The sequence below is a fragment of the Staurois parvus genome, unplaced genomic scaffold (assembly GCF_062004578.1).
Source record: "Staurois parvus isolate SC_StPar_1 unplaced genomic scaffold, SC_StPar_1.0 ptg000839l, whole genome shotgun sequence".
NCBI lineage: Eukaryota > Metazoa > Chordata > Amphibia > Anura > Ranidae > Staurois > Staurois parvus.
Genome location: NW_028318635.1, coordinates 793,847 through 807,937, shown reverse-complemented (window position 1 = coordinate 807,937; position 14,091 = coordinate 793,847). Strand labels below are relative to the sequence as shown.

The following is a 14,091-nucleotide window of genomic DNA, read 5'->3' as shown; positions in this document are numbered from 1 at the left end:
TTCTTTTTTGGTGTGTGTTCATCTCCACTAAACACAAGGAAAGGAGCAATGTGCTTTGCTCATTCTTCATGATTAATTCTTGGGTTTCTTCTCCCTTCTTTTTATATTTTTGCAGACCGTGGTGGGTTTTATTTTATTATTTCTTTTGAATCAGGAGGGGAGGAGGTGGGGAAGGGGAGAGGGGTGGTTGCTGGTGTCTCTGCTGCTGCCTGTGCTGCTGCTGCTGCTGCTGCTGCTTGCTGCCTGTGCTGCTGCTAGTGTGGGTGCAATGGATGGCCCACGGTGCAATGGGTTTCGCAAGAAGAGGAGATCCAAATCCCAAAGGGATAGGGAGATGAGGTCCAAAGGAGGATTAGGTGTTGCCAGGACTGGTTCTTTGATTTCTTCCTCTGGATCTGAAAGAGAAGACAATGGGAACCCGACTGTTTCTTCCTTGTCCAGACCAAAGCCCCCCAGGAGAAAAAGGAAAGAGTCCTCTTCGGCTGAAGAAGACATCATTGATGGATTTTCAATGACCAGCTTTGTGACTTTTGAGGCACTGGAGGTAAGGCACAAGGGTGTGTGTGTGTGTGTTTTGGTGTAAGGGGGTTCATTTAAGGTCCTAATGTTTTGGAGTGTGGTGCTGAAGAGGTGGGGAGGGGAGAGGAGGTTGGACCCTTGTCACTGCAGATTGCATTTTAATGCTTTCACTGTAGGGTTTGTGATGATGATGATGGAGTGGTAGTCACAGCTGTCAGCAGGTCCCACTCACAGCCCCCCAGCAAGAAAGGGGTTAATTTCCATAGTGTGGAAATGTAGTGTCTGTGAAGGAGGGATAGCATGAATTCCTACCTGTTTGTGATTAACTGGTTAACTGTTGTGGCTGACATCCAAATCCAATTTTCCTTTTTTTCCCCTCCTATGCTGTGTGTGTGTGTTTTTTTTTTCTGTGATCAGTACATCTGGGAGTGGTGGTGTTACCAGCGCATTGTTTGGAAAGACATAATGCTGCTCAATGAGACTTGATTCCCATGCATCTCTGTGTACTGTATTTACCCATCGTTAAAATATCTATGCTACCCAGCCTGATACAGCAAGCGCTCCCATTCTTGCTGGAGGGGTTAATGAGAAAATCAAATCCTCCCTGCTGACGTCCTGTATTAAAGGCTTGTCCTGCTATTGTCTGTGCAAAAGTGATTTTATTCTGCTTGCTGGCAAAAGCTTGTTTTATGTATGAGACTTGGAACACCTGCAGCGCTTTAACAAGAGAAATATATATTTTCTATCCTTAGATGTGTTTGTTTCTTTCGCTTTCTTTCTTATTCTGTTAGTAGCTGATTAGAGCACAATTGCAGATTGAAGTGTTTTCATTGTAAAAAAAAAAAAAGGCTGACCTGCTAGAAAATATTGCTTTGTTTGCTTTTTGATGGCTTCTGTCTATTCTGTTAATACCTCTGCTGCAATAATCAACTGTCAGAAAATGTCACTGGTCTGCAAACTTTTCACATTTGTTTTATTTGTCTAGTAATTTTGATTCATACCATATAGCCAACTTGCAGAGTAATGTAATGCTGCTTGTGAGCTTGTCTGGCTTGTCCTAGCAGAGTTGAATGATTTTTATCCATTTTTTCAAGGTTATTTTATGGCAAGATCAGTTGATATGTGGTTAGGTGATAATAGAAGATATATGCTCCTTATGCCTGTGATTAGACTATATTCTAGCCATTTGTGCAAAGTACTTTGTAAGATGTTTAATGATATCGTCGTTTGGCATCTACCAGTGCCATGAAGATGACATTGACTTTTCTTGCCTCTGAATTGCAGTTCATTTAAGTATTCTAGGAACTGGCTTAGTACAGCTACAGGCTTAAAATATTGTGTTTGTTTGCCATTGACATTGAATGTGATTTGCATTATGTTTTGACCACACTCTTCTGATTCCACCAGCTGTTATTGTTTTTGTAAGCAAAATAAACATCTGCGTTTAGGACACTTATGTTCATCCACTTGTTGAAACATGGATTCCAGACAACCGTATGTGTGCAACCAAGGAAAGTTTCTTGGCTCTGAACTTGCCTCAATAGATTTGTTTTGCTATAACTGTATTTAGGATACATTCTATTTGTTTCCTGAGCATGCTAAGTACATGAAATCATGGAAAAGCTGGCTACAGGTGTTGGCCAAGGCTTCCTTCTTTCATGAGCATCAAGGTTTTTGGGGACACATCACAGACTTCTTCCATTGCACAACAGTGAAGCTAACAAAGGCCAGATCACCATCAATTGAAATACTTTGAAGCTTAATTCAAAGTATATTTGCATTTTTCAGATTTTACAGTACCTAAGTTACAGTTTTTGTTTTACTCCTTTATTTACTGAGCTGCCTCTTCCTAGAACAGGGCTTTGGTTTTATACAGTAGAGCAGGGCCCTCTGTTTCCTCATGAACCAAATTGTATTGTAACTGTTATTTATTTCAGGTACTTATATAGCGCCGTCAATTTACGCAGCACTTTACATATATATTGTGCATTCACATCAGTCCCTAACCCTCAAGGAGCGTACAATCTAAGGTCCCAAACTTACATTCATACATATACTAGGGCCAATTTAGACAGGATCCAGTTAACCTACCAGCATGTCTTTGGAGTGTGGGAGGAAACCGGAGTACCTGAAGGCACAGGGAGAACATGCAAACTCCAGACAGGTAATGCTGTGGTTAGGATTCGAACCAATCACCCTAGTACTACCAGGCGGGAGTGCTAATCATTTAGCCACTGTGCTGCCCCTAATGTCTACCTTCATTTTGTAAAGCTCTGTGCACACTGTTGGCGCTATATAAATCCTGTATAATAATAGTAATAATAATAATATACACTAGTTTTAAAAAGAATCAATAAAGGTGTTCATGAAGAAGTATTAAAAGAGAGTTTTATATCTTAAATATTATTGCAGAATTTTTTACTTATTTATTATTGCAGAGTTTTTTATCTTATATCTTATTGCAGTATAATAATGTAGACTATTCTTCTTGTCCTGCTGTACCTTTTGGGTATTTTTGATTCTCCTAAGGGGCAAGGAAACTTTAACCACTTCAAGTCCGGACACTTTCACCCCCTTCCTGTCCAGGCCAATTTTCAGCTTTCAGTGCTATCATACTTTGAATGACAATTGCGCGGTCATGCAACACTGTAACCATATGACTTTTTTTAGCATTTTTTGAGACAGATAAAACTTTATTTTGGTGGTATTTATTCACCACTGGGATTTTTATTTTTTTGCTATATAAATGAAAAAGTCCAAACATTTTGAAAAAGTGTTTTTCATATAAAATTTTGCAAGTAAATAATCTTTCTTCATACATCTTGCCCAAAATGTATTCAGCTATATTTTTAGTAAAAAAAAAAACCCAAATATTTTATAACCAAAAATTATAATTTTTCAAAAAATGTTTTGACATTTTTATCATTTTTATTTTAGTTTTTTGTATTATTATTTATGTTTTTAACATACTGTCACACTAGCAATACAGTGTCACCATAGTGACACTGTACTACTTGTGGGGGGTGATGAAGATTTTTTTTTTTTACACTGATTGCTTTTACACCAATAAAGGCTGTAAAAGCAATAAGTTCTCCTTCTCTCTGGCTGCATTCTTGCAGCCATTGAGAAATACTGTGAGAGCTGTGATTGGTCACAGCTTGTCACATGGTGCAAGGCTGTTGTGAATAGCCTTGTACCATGTGACCTCTGTGATCATTCACAGATTTCACTAGTAGTAAGCAATGATGTCAGAAGTGACATCTTGCTTACTACTATTCATGTGATCACTGATTGGCCAATCAGTGATCACATGATCGGGACCTCACACAGAAGTCCTGTACAGTGATCGGTGTTCCGCTGTGTCTGGAGGACACAGCAGGCACCGGATCGCGGTGCGGAGCGCTCCCAGGGAGCGCGCACAGGCAGGGAAGCGGGAAGACATTTATAAATGGCCACCCGCTCCTCCACTGCTCCTGTCCGGCCATTAATGTACATGGGCCGGACGGGAAGTGGTTACAGAAAACTTTGCTCCCATCCTCTTAAATAGATCTCGCTCCCCCCAACCACTATACCTACCTAAAACTCACTTTGAGGCTTGTGGGCCAGCTTCTTGACCAGGCATTCACTCTTGCACAGGTTTCAGAGTTAAACGTTGATCTGTCTTCCAGCCCTATAGAAGTCTATAGGGCCAGCCTGTGCAGGTGCAACCACTGGATTAAGAAGTTGGTGGAAGGATGAAAACACTGTTGTTGGCTCAAAGTGAGATCTAAGTAAGTAAAACAATTTTGGGTGTGTGTGGGGGGGCTGGACCTATTTACAAGGGGTGGGAGAAAAAGGGTAAAGACATTGTGGAAATGTTTCCTTACACTTTAATGGAATAAAAAAAAATCCAAAATGCACAGCAAGACAAAAATAGCCAATATTATTGTTGATAATACTTTATTTAAATTTACTGGGATCGCAAATCTTGAGCCTGTAGGACTTGCCTCGATCTCATGATAGCTGCGTACCTGAACCTTATCCCTAGTCTTACTACTAATTACTGGATTAAATACACTGTGTACAGATGAAAATAGATAGAAAATCATTTCATCTTTATACCTTGTAATTAAATTAATAATGGCCAGTGAAATTTGTATTCTTGGTATTCAACCAGTTCTTCAGAAAATCATATGTTGACTTTATACAGTGTAATATCTTGCTGCATACATATATAGAACTAATCAGTGTAAACATATCTAGACCCATAACACATTCATTTATCAGGAGCATCTCTCTGCATTAAATCAGTATACAATAGAATGTGAAAAGTGAATAGCATTGATGTTTGGAAAGCCACTGCTACTTAAAATCTGGTCATAGCACAAAAGCACAACATGCATACAGAATATAGCTGCACACTTAATGATATAAAAACATGTATAGGATTGGTATGGTGTACTTGACTTTACTCCACCTTGATGATTTCATTATCTAGCATGGAAGTTTAGATTTAGGGTAATACCATTTTTTGGCTAACTAAACAGATTGTAGTACATGCTTTTGAACATCTTCAGGAAAAGGCCAGCGTGTTTCCAAATCATGAACTACAATCTATTTAGTTAGCAAAAAAATAGTATCATCTTACATCCAATCTTCCATTTTGTCAATAGCTAACATGGTACACCATTCTACTGCTGTTATCCAGCATAGATTGAAAACACAGACTAGTTTGGTATAAACCATTACCTATGCAATGATTTCTTATTCAACCTGGGCTCATTGTTCACAAAACACCATGCTCTTGTGTCCAATGTATAAAGATTTTACAGTACTCATGTACAAGTCAATATGCATGTTCTTCACAATTCTATTATATAACCAAAGAACAATGTACAGGAGCTTATTGGAATGAGTTAGAAGCCATATTTTATTGATCCGGCTATACTAGACTGAAGGTAGCTGAAATCTGATTTTATAGGTTACTAAACAATATTGCACTTCGCATTCGAAAGTTCGATCCAACTAATGAGTGGTTCTTAACAAATGAGTGGTACAGATGTTTATCCTTAAGAAGAAGCAAGTTATTGGATGCTGTTCTGATCATACTGATATATTTTTTGTTTGAAAACTCTTTTTTTGCCTTTCATGATCATTCCAGTTAACCTGAACTTTATCCCAGTGCCTTGTCTCACCCACTCTGCACTCCTTATCAGTCCTGATCTGTCACTGGAGCTCCTGAAATTTTCCATTTGTGATACTTATACAAGACTAATCACATTTCTCCATCGATTTGCTGCTCAGGAACCCAGACACGAATTGTGGAAGTCAGGCAGGGAAATGCCCCTGTGTGCCTCATACCGAGAAGCACTGTTTTTTAAGGGCTATGAGGATTGATTAGTGTGGAAATGGTAAGAGCTGGTACATTATGTTGCCTGCAGTACAGTATGCATGGTACTGAACTGTTATGTTCACTTTTCAGGCACCATACAAAGATCTTAGTGCTTTTCTGGCATCTGATTGTGCATCAAAGGTTCCTCCAGACAGATTGCAAACCATAGATCTGCAAAGTGAGCTACAGTGAGAAGACTTGAGACTGTGTTTGCATTAAACATCCGTTCATGTGAGAGGAGAGCTCCATTTTTTCATAATTTCTGTATACACAATTCTAGATTTGAAGTGATCACTCACATAACACCTTAGTAAATCAGTTCCCATGTCTACTGTTAAATGTCTAGGCAGTGAGAGCATTGCTGCTGTGACAAATGCAAACATCACTGTAAATCTTGCTGAAGCCTTTGTCAGACAGAGAATCAGCTTGCCACACAAATAGAGAGCACAGCTAAACAATAAAGTGCTTGTGGTTAGAATCTGTTCTGGTTCTGCTTCCAGAATTAAAAATGTCTTTGCTATCTGTAACTGTAGCTTAAAATATTTGGTAACTATGAACAACATAACATTTCTTTAGTATAAGCTAAACCAAAATTAGACTTTCAGGCCTATACAGTTTGGCAGTGGAAAAAGCAAAGATGATATGCAGAAAACAGTAATAAATCAGAACTGATCACCCTTCACCTCCCGTCACTATAGTATTCTTCAAATCCAATTTGCTGCTGCTGGTTACTACACTTTGCACAACAGCCTTGCACTTTGAACTGCCTTGATGAATAAGCCAGTTTCTGCCTCCAGCAACATTATTGGGATTATATGTGTGGTCTAGCAAATAATATACACTGCTCAAAAAAATTAAAGGAACACTTTGAAAATACATCCGATCTCAATGGGGAAAAATCTCACGCTGGATATCTATACTGATATGGACTGGGTAATGTGTTAGGAACGTAAGGATGCCCCATCATTTGATGGAAATGAAAATTATCAACCTACAGAGGACTAAATTCAAAGACTCCTCAAAAATCAAAGTGAAAAAATTCAGCAGTCTAGTCCATTTCGCTGAAATTTCATTGCAGCAACTCAAAATGGTACGAATTAGTTTGTATGGCCCCCACGTGTTTGTATGCATGCCTGACAACATCGGGGAATGCTCCTAATGAGACGACGGATGATGTCCTGGGGTATTTCCTCCCAGATATGGACCAGGGCATCACTGAGCTCCTGGACAGTCTGAGGTGCAACCTGGCGACATCGAATGGACCGAAACATGATATCCCAGAGGTGTTCTATTGGATTTAGGTCAGGCGAGTGTTCAGTGGTATTAATTCCTTCATCCTGCAGGAAATGCTTGCATACTTTCACCACATGAGGCTGGGCATTGTCATGCACCAGGACCCCCTGCACCAGCGTAGGGTCTGACAATGGGTCCAAGGATTCATCCCAATACCTAATGGCAGTCAGGGTGCCATTGTCTAGCCTGCAGAGGTCTGTGCATCCCTCCATGGATATGCCTCCCCAGACCATCACTGACCCACCACCAAAACGGTCATGCTGAACGATGGTACAGGCAGCATAACATTCTCCAGACCCTTTCACATCTGTCACATGTGCTCAGGGTGAACCTGCTCTCATCTGTGAAAAGCACATGGTGCCAGTGGCGGACCTGCCATTTCTGGTGTTCAATGGTAAATGAGATTTTGAGCTCTATGGTGCTGGGCAGTGAGCACAGGGCCCACAAGAGGACATTGGGCCTTCAGGCCTTATGAAGTCTGTTTCTGATTGTTTGGTCAGAGACATTTATACCAGTGACCTTCAGGAGGTCATTTTGTAGGGCACTTTCAGTGCCCATCCTGTTCCTCCTTGGACAAAGGAGCAGATACCAGTCCTGCTGATGGGTTAAGGACCTTCTACAGCCCTGTCTAGCTCTCCTAGAGTAACTGCCTGTCTCCTGGAATCTCCTCCATGCTCTTGAGACTGTGCTGGTAGATACAGCAAATCTTCTGTCATTGGCACATATTGATGTGCCATTGTGGAAGAGTTGGACTGCCTGTGCAACCTCTGTAGGGTACAGATATTACCTCATGCTAGTGGAAAAAGAATCAACACCTCCTGCGCTCAGGGACCCAGATCAAGGGTGGATGGATAGACCACTAAGGAAGTTTGTCCACCAATGGATCAAAGGATGTTCAGTTCTTAACAAGGCTTGGGAAGTCCGACCAGTACTGCAAAGTGAAAACAAAAAGAAAGTGCTCCAACCTTGCACATTACCTCAATAAAAAACTGTGATTTTATTAAAATGAGATATTTACTCACAAACAAAGCAGTATAACTAGCATATAAAAGACTGAAAGGAACATTGAAGTGCAAGCCCGCAAGACCAATGTGAGTCACATCAAGAGGGGAGCTTCTTAGAGTTCAGCTGATGTGTTTCAAAGGGGTGGGGGTCCCTTCTTCCTCAGTGCTCATTTTAATAAAATCACAGATTTATATTGAGGTAATGCGCAAGGTTGGTGCGCTTTTTTATTGCCTCATGCTACCTGTAGTGACACTGACCCTAGTCAAATTCAAAACTAGTGAAAAACAGTCAGGAAAGATGAGTAGGGAAAAAAATGTCAGTGGCCTCCACCTGTAAAACCATTCATGTTTTGGGGGCTGTCTCATTGTTGCCCATCTAGTGCACCTGTTGTTAATTTCATTAACGCCAAACCAGCTGAAACTGATTAACAACCCCCTCTGCTATTTAACTGGCCAGATCAATATCCCAGGAGTTAAACTGACTTGATGCTATACTCTGATTAAAAAGTGTTCCTTTAATTTTTTTGATCAGTGTTCTAAAGAATTCCAAGAACACACATTTTATATCCTGAAGCTTAACAGTCCTTAAATTTGAATATTTTGCAGGCTTTTCTTCTACTTTTAGGGTGACAATGGTCACTAACTGTACTCTATATACAGAAGGGCACCCTGCAGAATGCACAGACAATTGTATTTGCATTTATCAAATTGATACAACGGAACACTGTGATTCACAATAAATGCTTAGTGGCCCCGCTCAGGCTAACAAGGTCCAATGAATTGGATGTCAATGACAAGTGAGGGTGCAGGCTGGAGAGAGGTTTGTCCAGGCCCAAAGCAAGCTGTAGAAATAGGAAGAGATAGCCCAACCGCCACACATCTCTGCAGCCTGACTTGTTAGCAGGTAAAAGCAGCCTCAGCTTGATTCAGCCATGAGCATGGCTTGGATGAATCAAGCTGAGGCTGCTTTTACCTGCTAACCATTCGGGCCGAGCAAGATGTGCATCAGTCGGGCTATCTCTCCCTATTTCTACAGACCACTGTCAATGCTATATTTTAACAGGCCAAAGAAAGCAAATAAAATCCACTTATTGTTAGGGTTTACATACATTGTATCCATGTGTATACCTTTTTATGCAAACAGTGTAGTGCTGAAAAGATGCTGCAACTCTTTAAATATTCCTTGTAGCCATAGTGCTAATTGGAATGACATCCATAAACTCTGTGAAAAGGTCTTAACCATCAGTCTGGCTTCTCTAAGCAGTACAACCTCTGCATAAATATTGTCATAGGACACTCCTGCATCTTAATGTGGTGTAATTATCATGGATTTAATCTTCATTGCTAAGTTTACATACAGTGTTGCCTATTCACTGCTTTGCCATTAATGAACACTATTTGCCCAGCTCTGTTGAATCCATTATTAATCATGCATTCCCTTTAGTCCATGATTTTATGTAATTATTGATATGTGCCTTACTAGTGGATTACTTAATCATAGAGAGACCTATGATGCCATCCAGTGCTTAAGGACTAACAACTAAAATTTGAAGGCATCTATTAAGTATTAGATGTCAGAACCAAGTTTTTATGTTATTCATTGCTACTATTTGAGTTACTGTGCTCCCTACCTGGCAGTTATTCTGTAGATAAACAAACGGAACCTGCAGTAAGTTAAGTATAAAGTACAGAAAGAAAAAATAATCAGTACGAAAATAATATGCAATAAGAGCAAATCAGGTCTGATTTTCTTAGGGTGTACGATTGCTCTTTGCGCTGCCTATATTGAGTGCAATGTGGCTTATTCAAATTTATTACAAGAAATGACAATGCTCTCCTGTGTGCACATGCAGTGTACTGCTATTAAAATAAAAGACTATGTGCACACAAATTTACTGACATCAAGTGCTCATCCATGTGAGAATAGATGCCTATTTTTAGAACTTAGAACTAATAGCTCACAGGAGCATGTAAACAGCGTGCTTTAGAAATTGAACAATTATATTTTAAGGAAATCTAAAGATTGAATAATTCTTTCCTAATTATTGAAATGTTTTAGTTTAATCTTATGTCATAAGATGGAAGTAAATATTGGTATATCATGTTTACTAACAAGTGTTATTATTATTAATATAAATAATTATTAATAATAATAATAATAATAATAATAATAATAATCATCATCATCATCATCATCAATATCATCATTTTTGAAGCAAGATATATTGAGCCCTAATTACTTTTTTCTGATTAAATACATATGTTTGTTTACATCTGTATAAGGCCTGATGATAACAACACAAATGATACAAAAGCCAAACTAAAGTTATATGAAATTAAAGCAGATCTTCACCTTCAGGAAAGAGTTTCCTCCTATCCAACCCTACTCCCCACCAGTACATGCTAGGACTCTTTGCACGTCATTCACCTAGGCAAATGATGGGGGTGGGACAGGCAAACAAATACTCTAAAAAACTAAAAAAGTAATTATTTTTTTAAAATGAATTTACAGTGCTGTCCAGCCATGTTTGTGATTCATACATCTTTGAAAGTTAGTACAGGCATTCTAAAAACTTCCGAATTTCATGTGACTCACACTTAAGAACGGAGGCAGCGTGACGTCATGCTGGTCCCAGAAACCACCAGTTGGCTATCTTGCTACTCACCGCATATTGCCACCTACAGTCCAAGTGACCTGTCAGCAATCCTACATCACTGCATGGCTAGGTAACCCTGCCCTATGCTATGCAAAACTTGAAAATATTTTTTTGGCTGGCGTTACACTTAAATACATTTACCTGTTCCAACTTACATATATTGTAAATTCAACTTAAGAACAAACCCACAGAGCCTCTTGTTTGTGTCCCTGTACAGCCAGAAGGGTGATTTTGCCTTGTTGGCGTTAAAGTGGAACTTCGCTCTCTCAATAAACCTTAACTTTTTTTTTTAATCCTTATGCTGCTAGCATTAGTAAATAGATGGAAAAACATAATTACTTATTTTAAACTTTTTTTTACATTTCTTCAGTTACTCATTGGTTTCCAGGCCTAGGCAAATGATGTCATATATCCCCAGAGTCTTCAGGAAGGGAGGAAGGGGTTTCTCAGTTAAGCACATCCTCCTATCTGCATGCCTGAGCTAAGGGCAGATGGATCCCAGGAAGTAAATTCTACATGATTCATTTGCCCTTGCCCCAGATGGCCACAGCCAGAAAGGCAAGGGGGTGCTTTTCAAACTGATTTCCCAACAAAATAAAGCATGGAGATATGGATGGAGGGATGAGTTTGCTTTGAATATAAAAAATGAATGAAATAAGGTTTTCAGGAAGGGAGGAAGGGGTTTCTCAGTTAAGCACATCCTCCTGTCTGCATGCCTGAGCTAAGGGCAGATGGATTCCAGGAAGTAAATTCTACATGATTCATCTGCCCTTTCCCCACATGGCCACAGCCAGAAAGGCAAGGGGGTGTTTTTCAAACTGATTTCCCAACAAAATAAAGTATGGAGATAGGGATGGATGGATGAGTTTGCTTTGAATATAAAAAATGAATGAAATAAGGTTTTTGGTATGCAGAGCTCAGATGCAGTGTAGTTCTGCTTTAAGGAGTACAGTACTGTCATTTCCTTGCCTGCAATCTGCTCACTAAGCAATGAAGGAGAACCAACACACACATACATCAATAATTCTGCTTACTCTGCTCTCTTCTTGAAAGCATGCTTCATGTTAGCACATGTGCACGTAGCAAAGCCTGATTGGCTTTTAGTGCTGCCCTTTTCTCCTTTAGTCTACTGTCATTCTGATGACTGATCTGCTAATTATGTGGACAAGACACAAATTTGAATATTTTTAAAGAATATTTTTACTAGAAATAGTATATTAATTTGCATACAATTTTTGTTGTGCTCCAGTAATAGGATTCAAAGTAATGTTTTACAATGGCTTTATTATTTTGCTTACTTAGCCCTAATTATATAGTTGCTTTAAAGCAGAACCCAATAATGAGACAAGCATGTCCCTAACACAAAAGTATTTTTCTGAGAAATGTTTGAAATACTGTTTTCTCTTGCATGATATTTTGAATTGTATTTCAATAAGAATAGTTGAAATGCCATGGTGATGGTTTCCCATCTTGATGGTAGTTCAAGCAGTGGTGTGATTCATGCAGCACATGTCCACAGAGTGCACGCCAATCAAAGAGACCTCATTGTAATGGAAAAATACCGACCAGGAAACCCACAAATGAGCTTTCAGTTTGAGAAACACATAGTGAGTAATCAGATCTCTGACTGCATAGAGATGTGTGCATGACATATCAATATACAGTTGCAAGAAAAAGTATGTGAACCCCTTGGGATTACTTGGAGTTTTGCATGAATTGGGCATAACATGTGCTCTGAACGTCATCTAAGTCACAACAATAGAAGAACACAGTCTGCTGAACATAATACTACACAAACATTAGATGTTGCCATGGTTTAATTGCACATAACATGTAAACATTCACAGTGCAGGGAGGAAAAAGTATGTGAACCTTTGGACTTAATAACTGGTTGACCCTCCTTTGGCAGCAATAGCCTTAACCAAACGTTTCCTGTAGTTGCAGATCAGACCTGCACAACGATCTGGAGTAATTTTGGACCACTCCTCTTCACAAAACTGTTTCAGTGTAGCAATATTCTTGGGATGTCTGGTGTGAATCGCTCTCTTAAGGTCATGTCACGGCATTTCAATCCGGTTGAGGTCAGGACTCTGACTGGGCCACTCCAGAAGGCGTATTCTGTGCTGTTGCAGCCATTGTTTTGTTGAATTACGTGTATGCTTTGGGTCATTGTCCTGTGTCATCACCCATCCTCTGCGGAGCTTCAGTTGGCGGACAGATGGTCGTATGTTTTCCTGCAAAATGTCTTGATAAACTCTGGATTTCATTTTCCCATTAATGACAACAATCCGTCCAGGCCCTGAGGCAGCAAAGCAGCCCCAAACCATGATGCTCCCTCCGCCATGTTTTACAGTGGGGATGAGGTTTCGATGTTGGTGTGCTGGGCCTTTTTTTCTCCACACATAGTATTATATTATATTCAGCAGACTGTGTTCTTCTATTGTTGTGACTTAGATGACGTTCAGAGCACATTTTATGCCCAATTCATGCAAAACTCCACGTAATCCCAAGGGGTTCACATACTTTTTCTTGCAACTGTATGTACTTATTACAGGCATTTATGTAGTATAGGCCCCGAAATTCACACAGTGCTTTAATTACTGTTCACATCACTATTTCTTAATCTGCTACCCTTTTAGGAAATGGTCAGTTAAATGGAGTATATTGTACAAATATTCTATCCAGGCACTGCTCCTTATGTTTTTCCTAGTTGATTTCCTCTTTAAGTGTTGACATTTTTAACACCAAATATTGTATTGCAGCTTATCATATCCATACATCATGCCATACTTTGTTTACATCCAATGATGTGTGCAATATATTTTTTGCAAAAAAAATTGTTACTGGGAAGATTTTTTTTTAAATATTATGAAATATTTTTACACCTTTTAAATTTGTAGTCTGCAACTGTTTTTAACGTATTTTGGTAATGTTCTTGAAGACCCCTTTCCCGAAAGTTGTTAATAGGAACTATTTTTACAGTTGATGGCTACTCCCCTGACGTTGAGTACTAACCAGGGATGGACTGACCATTTGAGCACTCGGGCACTGCCCGAGGGCCCGGGGTCAGTAGGGGGCCCCATGAGATGCCCCTGGTACCTTTTTCATAGGTTTTTTTGAGTTTGGGCAAGGACACGGGCCCCATGATCCCCTATTTCCGGGGGCCCCATGAGTTGGTACTAAATCATATCCACAGTAGTCTGTTTATCCTTAAAGGGTCCCTCTAGATACAGGGGTCTCCAAACTA

At 39.6% G+C, this 14,091-nt stretch overlaps 1 protein-coding gene across 1 annotated transcript in view; it reads left to right on the top strand.

Moving 5' to 3' along the window:
- The first annotated feature begins 207 nt into the window (after positions 1–207).
- The window catches only part of LOC149443669 (autism susceptibility gene 2 protein homolog), a 782,555-nt gene continuing 768,671 nt past the window's right edge, over positions 208–14,091 (top strand). Inside the window, exon 1 of the mRNA XM_089655377.1 lies at positions 208–544. Within this exon, the coding sequence (XP_089511503.1) occupies positions 269–544 (276 nt within the window). The 5' untranslated portion in view covers positions 208–268. The remainder of the gene's footprint in view (positions 545–14,091) is intronic.